The sequence below is a fragment of the Triticum urartu genome, chromosome 4A (assembly GCF_056163025.1).
Source record: "Triticum urartu cultivar PI428250 chromosome 4A, HENAU_Tu73, whole genome shotgun sequence".
Taxonomy (NCBI): domain Eukaryota; kingdom Viridiplantae; phylum Streptophyta; class Magnoliopsida; order Poales; family Poaceae; genus Triticum; species Triticum urartu.
In genome coordinates, this window is record NC_141876.1 from 14,108,679 (window position 1) to 14,130,407 (window position 21,729).

Here is a 21,729-nt window from a genome sequence, read left to right on the forward strand (position 1 = left end):
CGTTCCGTAACACATCATCCCGTGATCAACTCCTTGGTCACATTGTGCACATTATGATGATGTCCTACCGAGTGGGCCCAGAGATACCTCTCCGTCACACGGAGTGACAAATCCCAGTCTCGATTCGTGCCAACCCAACAGACACTTTTGGAGATACCCGTAGTGTACCTTTATAGCCACCCAGTTACGTTGTGACGTTTGGCACACCCAAAGCATTCCTACGGTATCCGGGAGTTGCACAATCTCATGGTCTAAGGAAATGATACTTGACATTAGAAAAGCTTTAGCATACAAACTATACAATCTTGTGCTAGGCTTAGGATTGGGTCTTGTCCATCACATCATTCTCCTAATGATGTGATCCCGTTATCAATGACATCCAATGTCCATGGTCAGGAAACCGTAACCATCTATTGATCGACGAGCTAGTCAACTAGAGGCTTACTAGGGACATGGTGTTGTCTATGTATCCACACATGTATCTGAGTTTCCTATCAATACAATTCTAGCATGGATAATAAACGATTATCATGAACAAGGAAATATAATAATAACTAATTTATTATTGCCTCTAGGGCATATTTCCAACACCATCCACTTGCCCTGACCACCGGATCCGGACATGGTTGCTTGAGAGGAAAGGAGATGAGAACTTGGGCACTGGAGCTCGAGATTGGAAGGGCAGGGACAGAGAGAGAGCATGAGAAGAGGAAGAGGGAATCCTTATCCCCTTATAAAGGCAGCATATATTGAACGCCTCCTCGCTAGCCTTAAGATCCGCCTATTCCCAAGGGCTGTATAAACGACACGGTTGGGTTACCCATACTCGCATTGATGAGAATCCCGCAATAAGGGGGCATGATCCCTGCTTCGACAAGACATGCCAATAACAACCGCATCTTGAAACGTGGGATGGCAGAAGAAAAACGGTTCGAAATTATGACCGGGCAGGCGTGATGTCGTGTTGTGAAAAGTTGTCAGCGGATGGAACTCATGTAAAATATATATATTCTCTCTGCGGTTGTGTATGGTGTGTGTAACAGGTCCGGATACAATCATCGCATCCGAAAACTATCTTGGAGTTCGGAAGGAGGGGAACCCGCCTTGCAATGCCGAGACAATCTGTGCACTGGACTCCTCGTCATTGAAGCCAGGTTTAGGGGCTACTGAGGGAGTCCTGGACTAAGGGGTCCTCGGGCGTCCGACCTGTTATCTATGGGCCGGACTGATGGGCTGTGAAGACATGAAGGCCGAAGACTGTACTCGTGTCCGGATTGGACTCTCCTTGGCATGGAAGGCAAGCTTGGCGATCAACTATGAGGATGCCTTCCTATGTAACCGACTCTATGTAACCCTAGATCTCTCCGGTGCCTATATAAACCGGAGGGAGTAGTCTGGATAGGCGGATACACATTATCATAGTCATACAGGCTAGACTTCTAGGGTTTAGCCATTACGATCTCGTGGTAGATCAACTCTTGTAACACTCATATTCATCAAGATCAATCAAGCAGGAAGTAGGGTATTACCTCCATAGAGAGGGCCCGAACCTGGGTAAACATCGTGTCCCCCGTCTCCTGTTACCATCGATCCTAGACGCACAGTTCGGGACCCCCTACCCGAGATCCGCCGGCTTTGACACCGACACTCACATCAACATTTAAACTGGATGAGATAGTGTGCATGCATACTGAACACTCAAAAGTTATACAGACGTTCAGTTACTATGTAATGTGTTTTGCTTAGCATATTGCTAACCAGGTCAGGTGTATTGATAATCCAACAGGTGTATTATCAGCTCGCTACTCTGTTTCCGAGCAAGTAACTTAACAAATCACCAAGGGAAATAGCAAAATAATGAACTAAGAACAGAACTATGACTTGTACCAAATTGTAGCAAAAGAATGAACTAAGAACAGAACTATGACTTGTACCAAATTGTAGCAAAATAATGAACTAAGAACACTATGGGCAGCAGTTGGCACATAAATCTACATGACCAAAAATATGGGTATCTGCTAATCTCTCAAGTATCATTATCACCATGTTTTCACACTCTGAACTTTAAATTTGTAATAATAAATCGCTCAGGTGAATTAAAAACTAGTGTTACTCAATAGAATTGGCAGCTAGCAGACATATGCACCAAATAGTACTTATTTTTCCAAAACAAACTGCTGACATTGCAAGAGAAATGGACTGTGATGGATAATACATCAAGATAGGTTATGAGAAAGTACCGACATAGGAATTAGCTGGTACACTTCACTTCATGAGCTCTACTTCTACACGCAAAATCTTCTTTTTTGATCATGTCAGGCGATGTCTCCCTTTTCACAGTGGACTTCTTGCTCCAATCTTCAACCATGCAAATAGAACTTAATTGGCAAGATCTGAGAAATGGAGATTAAGTAGACCAAATACCTAGAATATTATATCATCAGTGTGCCAAGATGTGCAATGACCAAGAGCTATCAAGTATGATATACTACTTCAGCAAAGAAATAATCTCAAGAGGCCAAGAAGCTTATGTAACTTACCGAAGTTTGGCGTGGCAACAGGTTCCCAAGAAGGAGGTAACTCGTCCACCCCAACAAGGATCCAAGCGGCAGGCTGCGAAAATAAGAGTCAAACACATTTCATCATAAGTATTATAAGTAGCAGAATTTCATCATTATTTCTAATCTGACGACACACACATTTGAATAGAAACAACGCAGGATGGTTTGTTCCAATACATGCAGAAGATGGACAACTAGAATCAAGACCAAAATCAAAGAGACTTTTCCCTTGAATAAACAATGGCAATCAGGTATAAACTACATTCATTTCATCAGGTCAATTCATTGGCAAGGGAAGTAACAGGTTTACGCTTGTTGAATCCTAATTATTCTACATAGATTTATAAACTCTGCAAAAATATATAGCCTAAACTCTAGCTTGCAGATATGGTTCCCTAGATTACAATGATGTAGTAAATGAAAGAAATATTAAGATACAACAATGCTAGGAACAAAAGAGACACGTCCTATATGCAACTGAATGTTTGTTGCAAACATTTGTAGCCTAAACCGAATGCTGGTTCTTTTCTAGGCCGCACCGCTCATTCCATTCCTAGGCTTCGATTACATGGGCTGAGTAGTTTGTTGCTACCACACACCAAGATTACATGGGCTTCAATGGTACAGACACCTCCAAAGTCTCCAAGTAGATTAAAATCAAATATGAGCAGAAATGGCAATCTTGTAAAAGCAGTGCACTAGCCAGTGAGTTCTAATTGCAGATGACTTCACAATACTAAGTGGTGACTGCGATCATGTACATTTCTATAGCGGCTCTTTCTTTCTTCATAAGAACAAATACTATAAACCATCTTTTGTCTATCTGCATCCTATTTTGTACTAGTGTAGTTGTTATCATGGTACATCCTAGTAAGAATTGTTTACCAACATTTGCAAGAGTCGAAAGTAAAGATTGGAAACAGGAAAAACAGAGACAAAGCAGAACAGATGGATACACAGAACAGATTGAGACAAATCTCGACCTCTAGGGTTAGGGTAGAAGAGGAGCTAGAAGAGGATGGCGTTCTTGGCAAGCTAGCTGGGTAGGAGACGCCGTTCTTGGCGTGCTTGCCGGTGAGGACGAGGCGGACGGAGGGCGTGCGGGAGGTGGCAGCCATGGAGAGGAGGGGGGAGGGGAGGGGTTGCGATTACTAACCACCGGGGAGAAGTCCAGTATGCCGGAGGAGATCGCCGGCGTTGAGCGGCGCGGCGTCTTGGGGAGGAGTCGGCGGCGGCGTCTTGGGAGGAGTCGGCGGCGGCTTCTCAGGTCGGGCAGCGACGTGAGTCGGGCGACCAAATCCTCGAGGGGGGCCTCGAGGGTTCTGAAGCGCGTGGGAGGAAGTGGGTCGAAGGGGGGTTGAGGGGATTTGGCCCATGTAACCTCGCGTATCAAACGGGCCCTCGGGGTTTTCCGCGGGTTCTGGGCCACGCGAGGAATATCCGCTTGAATCCCCTCCAAACCACGCATGCCAAACGAGGCCTTAAGGCCTCCTTTGGTTGCTGCGGATCCCCGGGGATCCCAGCCTTTATCCAGGGTGTGGGGGATATTACTACTAGGCGTAAACCGGCTAGGCCAAGCCGGGTTAACTTCATCAGTAGTTGAGTATGCTTGAAGCCCATGAAAGCAGATGAGGATGTTAGGTAAGGGCCCAAGGCCCAGAACCGGTTTAAGGCCTGTAGCCGTGAACCGGCATTAGTATGTAACTTGTATTGTAAGGTAGAGAAAGTGGAGACCGAACCAGACACGTTTATGAGCCGTTCTCGGGACTCTGTAAATCGACGGGCGTCACCCATGTATATAAGGGGACGACCCGGCGGCGGTTTAGGACAACAGACAACAACTCGAGACTCAGGCAAAGCGTATTCGCTCCCTGGTCATTGAAACCCCATCAATTCCATCACAACTAGACGTAGGCTTTTACCTTCATCGTAAGGGGCTGAACTAGTATAAAAACTCTCTTGCGTCCCTTGTCCGCTTTAACCCCTTTAAGCTAACCCGTAGCGATGGCTCCACGACTAAGTCTTTTCATGAGGACATCTGCCGTGACAAAACCACGACACAGGGGGTGAAACCCACGCAGAAATTGTCCCCGGGAGAAACGAGACCAACATTTGGATGGCCCAGTCCACGGGGCATGCCGGCCCCAACCCCTCTATTTTCCCAAGTGCAGTTTCGAGGCCTCTGTGGGAGATTCCCCCACTCATTCTCTTCTCACGCGTAATCATTGTTCGCGATGCCCGCTACCTTCATTCACGCTGGTTCATCTCCCCCGGTCCAGTTTCTTTTCGTACAAAAAAAATCTCCCCCTTGGTCACGTGAATTGAGGGATATTTCCCCCACAAGAGGAGGGGACCGTACATGCGCCTCAAATTCCCTCGAGGTGGTTAGCTGCCCTGATTTTGTTCCCTCCGGCAACCAAATGAGCCCTAAGAGGAGGCGAATAATGGAATTTTAAGTATGCACTACACACAGTTATTAAGAAATTGAATATGTTATGGTTGTAAAAGTTTTTTTCTTAGTCGTAGACAAAATGTTCGTCGACATCGAGTAAGGGGTGGTCAGAGGGATGAAACTTCCTTATTTGATGTGCTTTGCGTCATGTTGTCGTTGCTTGGTGTGGAGGTGACTAAGCCGAGCGACCGACATGGCCCAACCCATTTAGGAGCAATTGGATCCTGGTTACCGGTTTTGGGAACCGTCCAAAAGTTTCCGGTTTGGTTTTTTTCCTATATTTTCCGGTTCTTCTCTTTTTGGTTTTCTTAATTCAAAATTTTCACACTTCAAAAGATAGTTGGAATTAAAACATTAAGGAACTAAAAATGGTTTGTTTTTTCAAGAAATGTTCCCAATTTAAAAAATGGTTCAAAATTGTTCACATGTTTTCAAAAAATATTCAAAATTTCACATTTTTCAAGAAGCGTGAACAAATTTATTTTATTTTTCAAACAATGTTTGAATTTGAAAGTCTATTTTTAAAATGTTATTAAGATTTTCAAAATTTGTTAGCTTTTCCATAAAACAGTGCCGAATTTCATAAAATATAAAAAATTGTTTAAAAATGCTCCGAACTGTTCCGAAGTTGTTCTCAATTTTTTAAAAACGTTAGCACAGCACCTCGGTCCACCGTTACAGTGTCGGTGCAGCGCTCCAGTGCAGTCTCGCGCTGCTAATGGGCTGGCCGACTCGGGGCACTCCCTCTCCCTGTAAGCGGCATATAGGAGGCCGCCCCCTCCCACCTAGGGTTTCACCAGAGAGAGAGAGAGAGCAAAGGGGATCGGGAGTCAGTTATGCGCCGCCGCCTGCCGTGCACCGATCTCCCCCGTCGCGCTGTCGCAATTGTCGTCGGAGGCCTCGAATGAGGATCCATTGCTGCTTGCGAAGAGTCGACCAAATAAGCAGCTCCCAAAGCGGGGGCTGCAGTCCCCAATCGAAGCAGCAAGAGCAGCAGCTCTTTTGGGAGCGGCGATCAGCAATCGAAGCAATCAAGCGGCTCCTCTCCGAGCCGCAGTCCGCGATCGAAGCGGCTCCCTTTTTTAGCGGCAATCCGGCCGGAATCAAAGCAGTCCTTCCCGGATTACAATCAGAATCAGGCCCTCTTTCGAATTCAGTTTCCGAGTTTCCATTGGTGGTGGGAACCCAGCAGCTATATATATGGCCGGGCGGACACAGCGGTACTCGCCAATCTTCGGAAGAGACCAATTCTTGTCCCGGCAACCCGTGACCAATTCTTCTCGGGCATCGGCGGATCTACGCGGGAGCCATGGGAGTGAGTGAGTTCATTGTCCTCTTTTCCTTGCCGGATCCTTTCTTTTCAGAGAGTTTGCACTTCACATCAAAATTGCATTTTTATGACTGTAAAAATTGCATCTTTGCGACTGAATCAAAATTGTATATTTGATAATTGCAGTTTTGGTATGGCAAAAACATATGCAAGTCTGTGTCTTTTATCATTGAAATTGCATCTTTGCAACTGTGTAGAAATTGCTTTACTAAGTCTGAAATCAACTCTTATTGATGTCCATGCCAATTGCAGAAAGGCAATAAAGATGACAGGCTCAGCGCATTGCCGGATGACATTCTGGTCAACATTTTTGACCGACTCAGTGTACGCGATGCTGCAAGAACCAACGTCCTCTCAAGACGGTGGGGTCAGCTCTGCGCCAAGCTCTCTCGGCTTATAATAAGTTCTCTAGACTTCCTGCCCAAGGACGCGTCACGCAGCAGTGCCAACATCTCTGACGATGAATTGGTTCGGATCAATGCAGCCGTGGTTCAGGCAACAAAGAGCGTGCTGGCGCGCAGAAATCCAGGTGAACACACCATCGGCCTTCTGTCCATGACGTTCCACTTGGTAGATGATATCCCCATATCCATCGGGCACGCCGTTGGTCATGCCATGGCGACGCACCTAGTCAAGAATGCCAAATTTTGTGTTAGGACAAGGAAGGATGACGATGATGAAATTGATGATGATGAAGAACTGGTCATCTGGGCGAGACGATTCATGTTGTTCTTTGATGCTTCTCCAGTTGCATTTGGTGGTCTCACTAGTCTCAACATAGGGAATTTGAGATTTGGTGAGTCAGGCATATCTAGCATCCTCACCACTTGCAAGCAGCTGAAGCGTATGCACTTGTACAATTGTGACTCTGGTGATCATAGCACCCTGCAGGTTGAACACGCTAATCTCAGTGAGCTTTGTATCGTATATTGTCGTCTCGAGCAAGTTAAGCTGAACTGGCTCCCTCAGCTCACAAGCATAGTCTTTGACGGTTGGATAGATTTCCAAGATCCACTGGTTCTTGGTCATGTTCCGTTGCTCGAGTCTGTAAGCCTCACAAATGTTGCCCTTAGTTACAACAAGATGGTCAAGTTAAGTAGGTTTCTTGGCAGTGCCTCTCCACGAGTTCTGAAGTTGGGGTTTAGGTCCGAAATGGTAAGCCAAGATTGTTGCTTTCCTAGCTGTGGCTTCACTTCTTCTCTGCTCTGGTCATCTTATCATGTGTATATTATTTGCAGATTTGGGTGCAGCCAGAATGTCCAACGCAAGATCTGGCATCTGTGTTCCGCCAACTAAGGTTTGTGAACCTTGTTAAACTTCCTGAAGGGTATGATCTCACCTGGACAATGTTTATTCTTGAAGCTGCACCCTTACTGAAGGAGCTATACATGACAGTATGTGCTTTCCTAAAGTTCTCTTTTAGCCACATGTGCTTGATATTAGTTTTTCATGGTTTTCTTACCACGTATTATATATGGCTAAAGACAGTTTATTTTTATCTTTGTCCTATTGCTGAGATGCAGGTCTGGGATGATTTGTGTTCAATGGAAATGGATGAGGAGAAGAGAAAAAAGGAATCGTATAGTGAGAACAAGGGTGTAGAGTGGAGCGCGGCTGCAGCCGATTTCCAACACCACAGTTTGGTCACACTCGTCATCTTTGGCTTTGAATCTGAAGATTATGCTGTTAATTATGTCAGACGTGTCATGGTGGCGGTGGTCAATCTAGAGGATGTGTTCCTCTATAGTAGGTTGGAGTTGGAGTGCGGCAACTGCCAGGACAAGAAGCCCACCAGGTTCGCCTGGACTAAAAGGCAGAAGATTTCACTGAAGAAGAGAATCACCGCGGGGATTGAGTCGTTTGCCATAATCCACTCCAACAAGACGATAAGGGCTGACCATCAAGCAAAAAAGCTTTACCCACAGTGCTCACACTTTGACGCAACAAGTGGTTGATTTAACAGTGAACTGTACTATCAACAGTGGTTGCTTTGAACTTTTGGAAGTGTTTGTTAGTACTTTGGTTATTAACAGTTCTCATTTTATTTTGGCCATCTGAACTGTATTTTTATGTTTTGTGTTACGATGAAAGGATGATGAGTACTGAATGATTGAGCCATTATAAAGTTAGAGGAAACATTTGGGCCATGAACGTGTCGTTGGTAGTTTCAAAACAAGAAACATGAATAGCATGACTTATCTTGCTAAACTACAGTATTTACAATGAAAATGCAGACCGGGAGCAGCACCAGCCCACCTCTGCAAACATGGAAGCAGAGCAAATATAACTGTTGGGTATAAAAAAACTATAGAAGAAACATGCAATTATAGATAACTGTTGAACATCATGCTATTTCTCCCATGTGATTCTTGAATTTCGTCCGTACGATGCATCACACTATGACACTATCAGTTTGTGCTCTTGTGTACAACAGTTCGTTTTCACTGATCAAGTTAGAAGCATTGCCTCTCTAAACTCACGAGCGGGCATCAATCAGAATATCAGATGAGAGTGGCCTTTGTAAAAGTACTCTTTACTTATTATTTTTTGAGACAAAGTACTCTTTAATTAGAGAGAAGAGATTTGGGCCAAGTTCGGACCTAGATGGGCTATTGATTTGCACGCACAGGCCCAGCTGCCCAAGGCCTGCAATCCCCGCATCGCTGCTGATTGAGGGAAGCCGCACAGCCTGCCCACACCCGACCCGACCCGAGACCTAAATCGCCGCCACAGTTCCTCGCTACTGCGGCGACCGCCGTTCCCCTCCTCCCCCTCCCACCCCGCATCGGAGAGGAAGATCGCCGCGCCAGCGCCACCATCCCCGACCCTCGACCCCACCACTCTCGGCAGGTTCAGGTGTGTGCTGGTATAGTCTGTCTCCACCTCAACGAATTTCCTTCGCCTGATAGCGATTAGGCTGCAACGGGTAGATGATTAATTTTTTAAGCCCAGCTATCTGTCTCATCGGTGATAGCAGGCCGAAAACCCAGAAACCCAGCAGCAGTGTGCGACGATCAGAAGCAGGCAGAAGGAGGCGATCCACGGCAGGCTCCATAGGCGGCAAGGCAAGGATGGTGAGTTTACTTCATCTCCCAGTTCAATTTTGGGTTCCGTCTCTGCTGGTTCGGGGTCCGCTTCTTCGCCATTCACGGCTGGAAGTTGGTTCCATCCCCTTCCACTCAAACAATGTTTGCTTAACGGACTGACCTTTGATGGATGTCTCAAACCAAATGCGAGTTTTGCAGCACATTTAGGCTAATTCTGCGAGGCACTAGTGTCTAAAAAAAACCCAGTTTGCAGCGTGTATTTTTCATATGTTGCGCTTTGTTCTCCCTGTTTTTGAAAACGGGCTAGTTGATATTCTTGTGTTTCAACTCTGTATGACTCAGTTAAGTTCAGAGAATCGATCTGCGTACTGTTAGTCTGCTTTCTCAGTTTACCTTTTCAATATTCATCAACCTTGTACATTTTGCATCTTTATTTTGCTTGGCTTAACTAATAATGTCCATGATTTAGGGTGAGCAAGATGATAAAAACACAAAGGCTGAGCTGAAACTTTGCGGTGACGTAGCTGTTAAGAGAAAGAATTACCGTGGCGCGTCCGCATTCTACAGCGAGGTTAGTATTGATGTGGATAAATTGTGCACGTGAGGAATACTCAATCTTTGTAGCATTACTTGTTGACCTGATGTGATGTATATATGGTTGTTTAATCTATCTCTTTTGTGTTCTATCTTATATCTGCTGTTGCTAATAAAAATAAGGTGGAGAGTAAAAACAGTAGCATTTGTTTGTTTGGATTTATGTTCCTTACAATATGCATGTGCGCAAAACTTTTTTCACCTTTCCTGTAAACATACAAGGAGAGATTCTGCTTATGTTGTACAGAGGGAGTATTTTATTATATGTTTTGGTATTGTTGACAGGACTTCCACCATTTGAATTATTTCAGTTGATAATCTGTCCAACTCTAAGCCAAATATCTATCTGCTACTCCGGACGAATTTGAGATGTACTCCCTCTGTAAATTAGTATAAGAGCGTTTAGATCACTATTTTAGTGATCTAAAAGCTCTTATATTAGTTTACGGAGGGAGTATTGTATATTCTTGTTGTCTGTAAACCTTTGATAGCCATTAAGGCATTAGCTCTGGCAACAGCACAAACAAATAACGCTTCAGCAGCCCTCTCTTATTTGAAAAAATAAGGATTCAGCAGTCATAGGTCCAGAGGTTTGAGAAACCTCGGTTCTCAGGTTCATACTGATACCAACTTGAAGCATCACTAAATAAACCTGCTTGTCATTGCTGATATACTTGGAATCAGTATTGTCTTGTTAACCTGTATGTTATTGCTGATATGCTTGGAATCACTATTGTCCTGTTAACCTGTATTTTATTGCTGATATGCAGGCAATTGAGCTGGACCCTAGTGATGCGACGCTGTACGCAAACAGGAGCCTTTGCTACCTGCAAATGACTGAAGCAGGTAAGGCATTGCGTGATGCTAACACCTGCATAAAACTGCGGCCCGAATGGTTAAAAGGTTACTACAGGAAAGGAGCTGCTCTCATGTCGTTCAAGGTGAGAATTCTAGTTTCCTGACCTGCACTTGTGTGTGTATGCCATCGCCTCCACTCGTATAATTTGCCTAGCTGTCCATCTTTAGGAGTACAAAGAAGCATGTGACGCATTCGAGGCCGGACTGAAACTGGACCCTGGAAACACCAAGATGGAGAAAGTATTCCAGTAAGCTCCTAAATTATGTTTCAGCCTTTTCTAATAAGAAGGAAACTCCAACTCCTCCTTTGTTTCTTGAATTGAAATGCTTGTGTTTGTGAGGGTAAAATATAATTGATGCCTAAATTGAAGGGCTGACAAACCAGTTTTGTTTTTTTCCTGGTTGCAGGGAGGCAGTTGAGGCGATGAAAAAGGATGACATGGCCAAAAAAAGAGAAAATGCTTCAAGCCATCCAGCTAGAGAAAAACAGGCACGCAAAGGGCGTGGCCGCAACACCCGTTGAGCTGCTCCAACAACGTACGTAGGGGATTGTACTAAGCCACAGCCAGCCACCGCTTGCATCACTATGGATTTGACTGAATTTCACACAATATTGAGGAAATGTACACTGTAGCTGTGAGACTGTGAGATTGCTTTTTCAATTGCACCGTTTGCAATGACCACTTCCATTGCAACTTGGTCCAGTTTTATCACCAAAACTGGCAGCTATCTGTTAGCCTAGCTATCACCGATATTAGCAGCTATCTGTCATCCTATTTATCGTCAAATGTACGGTATGTATGATCTTATGGCTCATGATGTGCTAGAGCTCTCAGAAATCAGAATTTCGTTTGTACGATGCATCACACTATGACGCTATCAGTTTGTGATCCTGTGTACAACAGTTCGTTTTCACTGATCAAGTTAGAAGCATTGCCTCTCTATACTCACGAGCCGGCATCAATCAGAATATCAAATGGCACTACAAAAAAAAAACTCACTCACTATCCGTGGCCAGCTCCTCGTAGAGGTCGGAGCCCAAGTGGCTGCCGGAGCTCGACATTTCGTAGGATTCGATCAGAATTGGGGAGGGGAGAGGAAGGGACGGAGCAAATTGGGGAGGGGAGAGGAAGGGGCGGAGCAAGAGAGGACAGTGGAGTGAGCTATGGTTCGGAGAGGGGATGAATTGGGATTTTTTATGGGGGACAACGTGGGGTCGGTGGTGGGCCAGACTGACATGGAGGACGTGCCCGGGCCGCCCAATATTTGGGCTAGATATGAGGGGTGCCGGACAGCCGGGCGTTTGGTTGGTGGGGTTGAATGGAGTGTAATGACTAGGGTTTGGTCCAGGAAGCAGTTGGGGACGAATATATGTGAGGTCGGGTGGGCCAATTTGGGCCGGATACGATGTGGCGAACGCGCCAGTCGGTCCGGGCATTTGAGATCGGTCTGAGCCCTCTTAGAGATTCCAATACAAGTACATACAAGAAAAATGAGTGAATATACACTCTAAAATATGTCTTATACATCGTGCGATGTAGTTCATATTGAAATATCTAAAAGGTCTATATCTAGAAACTCATGGAGATATTTAAATCAACGTACTTGAAAAATTTCTAAGGATGGGAGGAGGCAGGCATCCTAATTTTTCTTATGAAAAGGATCAGATTTATTCTAAAAATTCATCGGAAGTACAAAGCACCTAAAAACATAATAAAAATCACATCGAGATTCATAGACCACCGAACGATCATTTCCGCCGTCAAAACGAGCCGCCGACGTGCCGTTGTCGCGGCTCCCATGCCGGAGCTGGACTAACCTTGTCGATGATTGTCGAGGAATCTTCGTGCACGTGCCCCTAAGGACCAGCGCTTTGGAGCCGCGGTCATCGCCTTTGAATCCTTAATTGATCTAAAGAACCTGACATCAAATAGTGCCGTTGCGTACGCACGACGAAAAACCCTAATCTCTCCGCCCTGAGAAGCCGGTAGGAATTTATGCTAAAACTCCATCTAATCCGTTCCAATGGACAAACTTGAGGAGGGTCGGAAGCCAGAAGACTGACTCGAAAAACAAGCGCCGCATTCGTCCAAACGACACCACTACGACGACTAAAAACCCTACCTATCTACTAACCGAAGCCGAGACACCAGAAATCCCCTCCCGACACCAGCCGCCGGAGCGGCAGTCGGACGGGAGGCGAATCCACGGGCTCCCCGACGGAGATCGAGGGGAGAAAGGTTTTCCGTAGTTGCCATGGAGGGGGGGGGGGATAAAATATATTGCATCCTAATCTTTACTTTTCCTATTCCTTTTGATTTGAAATTTTTGTAAAGTGAATGGGCCGTTTGTTGTTCTAGGAGAATGCGCACGAGGTGGGCCTCTGCATTTTGGTCCTTTGGAGCGACTTCAATATTCGTCGCCGCTTCTTCTGCTTCCCAAACCCCCACAACTCTCGACTCTCCGAGGCGGCGGCAAAGCGACGGCGGTTCGAGGCGGCACAGCCCGTCGCCGGCGGCAATGGAGTGCGCAGACTTTAGAGTTGCGCTCGGCTTCGAGAGAGCCATTCGACGCGACCGTCCGTACGGCGGGTACCCACGCCTCCCGAGCGAGGGCTCGCCGCAGATGGCCTTCTTCGACGCGGCCTTCCAGGGCGACCTTCCCCGCCTCAGGGGTGAGCGACCTCCCCCTCGATCCAATCCGTCAACCGTCTGCCCGCGCGCCGCCCCCTCCCTCCCTCCAATGCCGCCTCGCGTCTGCTAGGGTTTTGGTTTGGGGGGAATGGACGGGGCGGTCCGCGCGTGCGTCTGCTCCTTTCGCTCTGCAATGTAGCGCCGCCGTCCATGTCTCTCACATCAGATTTCTCCGTGTTGTATTGAAGAGCTGGCGAGCGGCAGGGACGCCAAGGGGATGGCCTGGCTTGCCGATGTGTGTCTCGTCGGCGCGGGCCCTTTCCAGACCGCGGCACGCTTGGGGAAACTGGACGCCGTCAGGTGCATGGTGGAGGAGCTGGGCTTCGATGTCAATGCTGGCAGCCAAGCCGGTATGCGCGCGCTTTCTCCGTGCTGGTTGATTCCGTGTTCTTGTTACGGTTATGCTCGATTTCGCAATGTTGCTAGTGTGCGCCATCTTTCAGTTTGTGTGTATATTTCAGTAAAATTCAGCGCATCAGTTTCAGATACTCTAAGAAGCACTAGTTACTTGTTTGTGATTTTATATTGGCAGGTGTAACTGCTTTGGCTGCTGCTGCAGCGGATGGAAGAATGCATGTTATGAGGTACCTTCTGGACAAGGGGGCCGATCCGAATAAGCCAGCCAATTCAGGCCATTATCCTCTTCACCATGCTGCAAAACATGGTCACTTCTGCGCGAACACTAAGCTTTCTGTATTTAGACTTGTTTACCAGTTAGTTGGTTGCTGTGCAAACAAGATTTGAAGGAGTGGCTCGTTGTTCTCCTGAACAGTCTTCAACTCCTCACTAATGCAATTTGATCATTTGTGTGGCTTCTAGTTTTTGTTCTATCTTAGATGCTGAATTCTTGCACTTCTACCAGAAGTGTAGTTTATAAGAAATCGATTTGGCTATTTTGCACAGTTCATGCTGATTTTTGGTGCTATCCAACCCTGTAGGCTTACAAATTACATTTCAAACCCTCACTGAGGCGATGTTCAGTCTGGTTCTGATAATTAGCAAACTAGTATTCCTACTTCTTTTATTCTATTTTCATGGCATATTAGATGAACTTGGTCATGTGACTTTAGCAGATGGTGTCATTTACAGTTTCAGTTCAGTTTGTTCTCCCTACGAATTAATACGCCCGGTCCCCAGTAAACAAAGCTAACACGTCTGGTCTTATTTTGTGTTTGTGTCTCATTATTATAACAAAACGATAACATATGTATGGTCTTATTTGTTCTCCCTGTGGATTAATACTTTGCTCTTATTTTGTGCTTGTTCTTTTCAGTTCTATAGCATTGGCATGTCCCTTATAAATGAAAAAGCAACGACAATGCCTTTCAATCCCAATCAAGTTTGGGTAGACTAGAGTTGAAACCTATAAGATCTCGAAACCTAGTTATGGTTCTGGCACTTGGATAGCTAACTTCCATGCACCCCTGTTTATGACACCCCTATCCTATCCATGTCGTGTCTCTTAAATAGTTTCACCAAAATAATCATGACGTTGCTAACTGATGCCTGGCCTCTAGCCAAGGCATGCAGGTGGTGGTTCTTGATGATGTTTAAGAATACATTTCTTTTGTTGTGCAAGAAATGCTTATTTTTCATTGTAACATTAACTTGTTTTTTTTTCTGCACCATGTCTAGGGCGTGATGAAGCAGCACGATTGTTGCTATCTAGAGGAGCTAGTATTGATGTAGCTTATATTGGTCTGACACCACTACATTTCGCTGCTGGCTATGGGATGATTGGTGTCATGAAAGTTCTGTTGGAGCACCATGCAGATGTAATGAGTATATTTCATGTTTTTGTATCTGTGCTTTATATGCTACCTTGTTAGGATGCAGATTCATCATCATTTAGTATGTTGGATTGCGGTTCCACGCCTTAATCTTATCACAGCCTTTTATCATAGCTGTAGATTTTCATCTCTTATATTTCTAAGTTCTAACTAATATTAGTTCAAAATCACATATAGAGTAGTTAGCTAAAATGGCGGTTCAAATGGCTTTTCCGCAGGTCATACTTCATGCTACTCTGTACCATTGCTTACTTTTCCTAGCTGTGTGATCTTCAATTCTTTCATGATGTTATAGCAGATATTTATGTCAAATGTACAGCTTGTGATCCCCTTGTTCCTATGCAGAAGCTGGATAGATTCCTGCTTTAACATGTGTATTTCTTATTTGATTAGCATAGTGTATTCTGTCTTGTACTATTACTATGTCATAAACACTGGTTAGGTTGACAGAACTGTCTTTCCAGCTGAGGCTTAGCAATCTACTCCCTCCGTTCCGAATTACTTGTCGCGGGTATGGATGTATCTAGATGTATTTTAGTTCTAGATACATCTATTTCTACGATGAGTAATTTGAAACGGAGGGAGTATATAAAATATTTATTGCAAACTGTCATTAGCATGGCCAATGATATTTCTGTCATCCCACTTCCAGATAAAAGGAGAATCATGAGAACAGAAACATGTTGTGTGTCTCTATTCTAATTTCCATCTATTATTTTTAAGCATTCAATATCTGCCTATACTGAAGTTGATATTTTACACTAAAGATTTTCTGTAATGAAAAATGTAGCCGAACAAGGTCTCAGAAGAGGGAAGTACTCCGCTGACTGAAGCACTTCATGGTACCGATTCAGGAGTACCTGAATCTACTTCACTGAAGTGTGTCAAGCTGCTTGTGGAGGTCTGGTAACTGTCCACCTTGACCTCATGTTAATACATATAGTTTTCTTATGATATTAATCTATCACATGCATTGCATAGTCCATAACTTTTGATTTTATATGATCCATATCTACAGGCAGGCGCAGATGTAAATTCTGCTAATAGCGAAACTCCGTTGGTAATAGCAAAACGTTATGGCTTAACTGATTGTGTCAAGTACCTGTCAAAGGTTGGTGCAGACCCTAATATCACACATATTTGTGTGAGTTTTGTTGCATTTTTACCTGATTGTGTCTTCTAGTGCTTGCAGTTTTCTTAGTCACTGCCATTATCTAGGGGATCGGGGACATATCTAGCATGTAACACCTATTTCCTACTATTTCGGTTCTCACATGCAAATCTACCCCTGAGTCATCTGATGAAGTAAATCATGTATCGCCCCCTTGATCAAACGACTAATCCTCTCAGATCTTATCTGTCACTGAGCAAGATTGTTTCTTATTCCCTCCAGTCCTTGACAATTGAGGATTTGGTCTGATTTACTTCAGAAATTTGATTTGTACTGGTAGTGCTCAAGGTTAGTAATATCCCTATATTATAAATATAGAGTACAATAGAAATCTCCCTTGGATGCAATAAATCTCAACCAAACCACTCATTCCATCTTAGGACTCCTAATTGGATATGAACTCTGGAATACTTGGGTGCAGTTGATGCTGGGTTGGATATAACTAAGATAAGAACTCCCTTATTAACATGGGTGTGTGGTCTTCGCCGGTTTCCCTTAATTAACCGATGCATGTATGGTTTTTGGGTCCGGTTTCCCTTATTAACCGGACCAACTCTCTTCTTCTATATGCAAATGCGGGAGCTCCCCGCCCTCTGACGAGGTTTCGTCAAAAAAGATAAGAACTCCTAGTTTGACACAAACTCTTCCTACATACTCCCTTGGTAAATACTCCCTCTGTCCCACAATATAAGACGTTTTTGCAAGCTATGTTAGCTTGCAAAAACGTTCTTATATTATGAGACAGAGGGAGTACCATTTAGGGGTGCTTTAGCTCCTATGTAGCTTATTTTGGGGCTGTCACTTTTTGCCGTAGCCCACTATTTTTAACTTAGGTAACTACTAACAGAGCTCAGGAGCGCTTGCTCCTGGCTCAAAAAAGTATCTTTCATCATTTTGAATGAGAGATGGACATGAGTGAGTGTTATATGTAGACTTCAATTTTGATGCAAAGACGTGCATTTCGTTGCCCAGTGGAAAATCCGTCCCAAACTCTATCCTCTAATTATCTGTCTACAACTGTTCGGCTTGGTTAAACAAACAGTTCAACCTAGTTGGTTATGAGTCTTCCGTTGTTATATGAAGTTTCATCATCAAACAATGTCTTTTTTGGCACAAAAAGAAACTTCTTTAATCTTCAGTGAACATTGTACATTTTGTATGTATATTTTGCTTGTCTTATTAATTTGTCTCTATGATTTAGGTTAAGCATGAAAAAAATACAAATCTTCAGTTGAAATCATATGCCGAGAAAGCTATTAAGAGAAAGGACTACCATGGCGCGTCAAAGTTCTACACCGAGGTTAGTAGTGATCTGAAGAATGATGTATGAGTATTCGTTATGCTCCTCAAGGTCTTTGCAAGATGCATATCAGCATACGCATGAAACTTCTACAGTACACCTTATTCTCTCATTATACAAACATTGGGGTTTCTGTTTCAAAATATCTGTTCATTGATGGAATCAAGAGTGTACTTATTTGACAGTCTCCAGGTATAATATGTCTAGATATAAGCCAAGTAACTCTGTGAAGTACAATGATAGTTGAATCCACGACAGTATTATAAGATCTCCACTCTCCAGCCAAGTCTGGACACATGTTATGTTGTTTGGAAACCTTCAACAGCCATGAGCCCATGACACAGACATGGCTGCTGGGAACGGTTCAAATCAGTTTCAGCAGCTCTCTCGAAATATTGGTTCTCAGTTTCAGTTCAGAACCATCATAAATTGTGAACAGCCCTAATGATATTGATGATTGTCACAGGCATGGACTTACGGAACCAATGTTGTCTTGTTAACTTGGGTAAAGGCTCTTGTCAGGCATACATAAGTAGCCATGTGCAAGTTATAACAGACATATGCCGTTCCGTTCTTTCGCTATAAAGACCTGTTTGCTTATGACAATGACACGTCCCTCACCATTTTCAATTCTCTGTTTTGATGTAGGCGATTGAGCTGGACCCTAGTGATGCAACTCTGTACTCAAACAGGAGCCTTTGCTACCTGCAAATGACTGAAGCAGATAAGGCTGTGCGCGATGCTAACACTTGCATAAAACTGCGGCCCGAATGGATCAAAGGTTACTACAGGAAAGGCGCTGCTCTCCTGTCGCTCGAGGTCAGATAAGTCACAGATTACTCACCCTGCACTTGGTTGCATGGCATCTCCCTGTATACACACACTATAATCTGCCGACCTCCCATTGGTAGGACTACAAAGGAGCTAGTGATGCATTCATGGCTGGGCTGCAGGTGGACCCTGAAAATGTTGAGATGGAGAAAGCGTTCATGTAAGCTATCCTGACTCGTGCTCCTCTTTCCAAGAATCTCTCCAGTGATGTGACCTTGTTGGGTTTTGATAAGTTCGCTAGTATATGTACACTTTGGTTTCTTTTTTTCTCCGTGTAGTACATGATCGCTACCAATTTAGAGTGGTGGGAGAGACGGAACCGAGAATCCCGCTTCGTGTTTGTTGATGCGCATTTGCGGACTGCTCTAACCCGGGCGCCGATGAGGGAACTAACTTGACTTGACTCATGTTTGCAGGGAAGCAATTGAGGGAATTAAGAAGGACCACTTGGCTGGAAAAGGCTCCAAGCCATCTGATTAGAGGAAAACCGTCGATCGCCCTGCCCTGTTTCGTGTAAATATCTATCCTAGTGCTAGCCTGCCAGGAAACGTACTTATCTTCTTTTGGGTACCGTAGTGGTAGTGAGATGGCACTCGGTGACTAGTCGATCACTGTGGTTTGTGTGTCAATGGCGCTGTTGCAGAATGCCGTAGTAGACCCGGTCGAGTGGAAGTGGAATTTTCGTTTCCTGTCTGCAGCGAAGGAGGACCACCACGTTTGTCATCTCAATGGGCATTGTTCCTTAGTTTGTGTACTGTCTGTTGTGATCCGTTCGTTGATAGAAGTTTCTGTTGTTGGGCGAACCGATCCATCGAGCTTCTCTGCGGGTGGTGGCTCGCTGTGCTTTGTGGAATCTCGGGGACTTTGAAACTGCCCTAGTGTAGACGAAGATGTCCGTTATGCGGCCCATTCCAATTTTCAGCATGAGTCATGGACTGCTGGGAATGGTAAACCCTCTGTCCTGGGATATCATCCAGATCTGGTCCTCAGTCTCCACTGATGACCCCTAACGCCAAATGCTCCCTCCCAGAAATTTGGAAGCAGATAAGTATTCTCCAACAAAAGATGGCCTAGAATAATTAGTTGTCTGATAAAAAAAACAGACTGGCGTACTTCCTCCTGGGCACCAGGCTGAGAAACTACGCTACAACAAAGTACGATAAAAATGGTGCAAGGTGAATTGAAGTCGTAATGTTTATAGAAAGCTAAAATCAAACTTTATAAATTTCGACGAAGTTTATGAAAAAAATTATTAACATATACAATGCCAAAGCAAAACCGTTAGATTCATCAAGAAACATAAATGTTCGTATTGTTTTTTGTAAACCTGGTCAAACTTTATAAAGTTTGACTGAAGTCAAAGCTAATATGCAGTAAATAAAGAGGAGGGAGTATTAGCCTTGAATGTTTCAAATGATACCAAGTGTTGAACCTATTTTTCTTTCAATGACAGTACTTGATCTCTCTGTTCCAAAAATATGAGGCGTATTAAAAAAATGAAGTCCAAACTTCTCTATATTTGAATTTGACCAAGCTCGCCACGGACTCCAAGATTAGCCCTCGGCTCACCTGCCTCCAGAATGAAGACAATGCAGAGCACACATTGGTGACAGGCACTTTTCTAGACTGGTGGCTCCGGCATCGAGCTAGCTTCCAAACGACCAAGAAAAGGGGATTTGACAGTTTTGTCATTTGCACGGCATGGTCACTATGGAAGCAACGTAACACCCGAACAACAAAATGGTGCTGCTGGCCTTGCTAACACGATTCTTGGCGAACTAAGAGATTGGAAGTTAGCCTTTAATGGAGTAGGATTGCAACTTTTTGTGAGAGAGTAGGCTAGATAGGGTGCATGGTGTGAGAGTACCTATCGTTGATGTTCACATCATCGTGAGGATTCTTGTAGAACCATTTCTTTCTTCTATAAAAAATATGGTACGCAATTTGTGTACTCTCGAAAAAAGTCAAACTTCACTTTGCCCATGTGCCCGGCGGTTGAGATGGCTACGAACGACAAGGCGGCCACCGTACTCGTGTGAGAGGAGGGAGGCCGCCTCCATCTGGCCGCTTTCGTTCGCATCCATCGTTTCCCCACGCTGCACAAGATTGGCCATGGCCGCCTCAAGTTCGTCTCGGGAGAACATGCTCGCCCGCGTTGACCCCTTGCAGTCGTCCGCCTGCTGGGCCGCGCGCGCGCAGAATCAGCTTGGATGGCGGCCGTGAGTGCAGTGCGCCGTCGCCTCTGGCTGCGGAGGAAGAGAGCAGAAGAGAAAACATAGGAGTAACCCACAACTGGAAGGCGCGGGAGGTAGAACATGGAGGAGGCGAGATGGAGGAGTTGTTCGGGTGGCCCGTCCCCATGCATGAGGAAGAAGATAGGAGCTAGGGCTGGGGATGGTCGCCGACATGTGTAGCGTCCAGCTTCCCATCACAGCATCTTCATCCACATCAACGACATGAAAATTAATTGGAAAAGCAAGAACCCAATTGATTTTTATTGCCTCTCCCCTCCAGATTTTTCCCATATCGTGAGATAGTGGCCGTGGCATGTTGGGGCTGACGCAGCAAACACAGAGTCGGAAGCTTGCGGAGAAGCTGCACAGTGCAGGCGGGCAGGCCGGGGTGGCGTGGACCGAGGTGCTAGATTGGAATGCCGAGGTGATGAGGACGGTGCAAAGAAATAAGAGAACACAGAGACAGGGGTGCGTGTGCTGAAGATACAGAACAAAATCATGTTTGTGTATGTTCGGCTGACAAATGAGTCAATCTCCTTTCAAGTTTCAACCCAGCAACCTTCATGTACGTACATGTGTGTATCAAGGACGCACGGATCCTTTGGCCTGAGCATGACACATCACTTCATTAATTCCATCAGTGTCATTCCTAACAAGGTAAGTATGATTCCCTAATCCTTGAGTTTCTTAGTCGATCTTTGATCTTTGATTCCTAATGTCGTCATATTTTATTGATTCTATAAAAGATCTCAAACGGGAATACATAGCATGGTTTAGATGGAGCCATTTTTTAGGCTACAATTCCTCTAACTTCCCTTGTCAATTTGATAAAATTACATGTGTGGTGGAGGTTCAAGCCTATTACGGT

At 44.8% G+C, this 21,729-nt stretch overlaps 3 protein-coding genes across 3 annotated transcripts; all 3 read left to right on the forward strand.

The window, feature by feature from the left end:
• Nucleotides 1–6,215: 6,215 nt before the first annotated feature.
• Nucleotides 6,216–8,494, forward strand: LOC125550266 (uncharacterized). Its single transcript, XM_048713227.2, has 3 exons — nt 6,216–6,328; nt 6,596–7,498; nt 7,582–8,494. Exons 1-3 carry the CDS (start codon nt 6,323–6,325, stop codon nt 8,296–8,298), a joined length of 1,626 nt encoding a protein of 541 aa, XP_048569184.1. The 5' UTR covers nt 6,216–6,322; the 3' UTR covers nt 8,299–8,494.
• Nucleotides 8,495–9,023: 529 nt separating this feature from the next.
• On the forward strand, nt 9,024–11,708 carry LOC125553464 (hsp70-Hsp90 organizing protein). Its single transcript, XM_048717244.2, has 6 exons — nt 9,024–9,199; nt 9,321–9,417; nt 9,860–9,961; nt 10,755–10,925; nt 11,011–11,090; nt 11,251–11,708. The coding sequence occupies exons 2-6, from the start codon at nt 9,415–9,417 to the stop codon at nt 11,363–11,365; spliced, it is 471 nt and encodes a 156-aa protein (XP_048573201.1). The 5' UTR covers nt 9,024–9,199; nt 9,321–9,414; the 3' UTR covers nt 11,366–11,708.
• A 1,538-nt stretch (nt 11,709–13,246) lies between these two features.
• On the forward strand, nt 13,247–19,381 carry LOC125550425 (uncharacterized). The gene is made up of 10 exons (XM_048713418.2): nt 13,247–13,516; nt 13,724–13,885; nt 14,068–14,199; nt 15,171–15,310; nt 16,116–16,226; nt 16,344–16,436; nt 17,698–17,796; nt 18,445–18,615; nt 18,708–18,787; nt 19,044–19,381. The coding sequence occupies exons 1-10, from the start codon at nt 13,363–13,365 to the stop codon at nt 19,105–19,107; spliced, it is 1,206 nt and encodes a 401-aa protein (XP_048569375.1). The 5' UTR covers nt 13,247–13,362; the 3' UTR covers nt 19,108–19,381.
• Nucleotides 19,382–21,729: the final 2,348 nt, after the last annotated feature.

Bases quoted from the DNA above. Each gene is read 5' to 3' on its own strand.
- LOC125550266 (XM_048713227.2), top strand. The intron at 7,499-7,581 runs GTAAGCCAAGAT...TATTATTTGCAG, and splicing joins TGGGGTTTAGGTCCGAAATG to ATTTGGGTGCAGCCAGAATG.
- LOC125553464 (XM_048717244.2), top strand. The intron at 9,962-10,754 runs GTTAGTATTGAT...GCTGATATGCAG, and splicing joins CGTCCGCATTCTACAGCGAG to GCAATTGAGCTGGACCCTAG. The intron at 10,926-11,010 runs GTGAGAATTCTA...GTCCATCTTTAG, and splicing joins CTGCTCTCATGTCGTTCAAG to GAGTACAAAGAAGCATGTGA.
- LOC125550425 (XM_048713418.2), top strand. From the start codon at position 13,363: ATGGAGTGCGCAGACTTTAGAGTTGCGCTCGGCTTCGAGAGAGCCATT. The intron at 16,437-17,697 runs GTTGGTGCAGAC...TCTATGATTTAG, and splicing joins GTGTCAAGTACCTGTCAAAG to GTTAAGCATGAAAAAAATAC. The intron at 17,797-18,444 runs GTTAGTAGTGAT...GTTTTGATGTAG, and splicing joins CGTCAAAGTTCTACACCGAG to GCGATTGAGCTGGACCCTAG.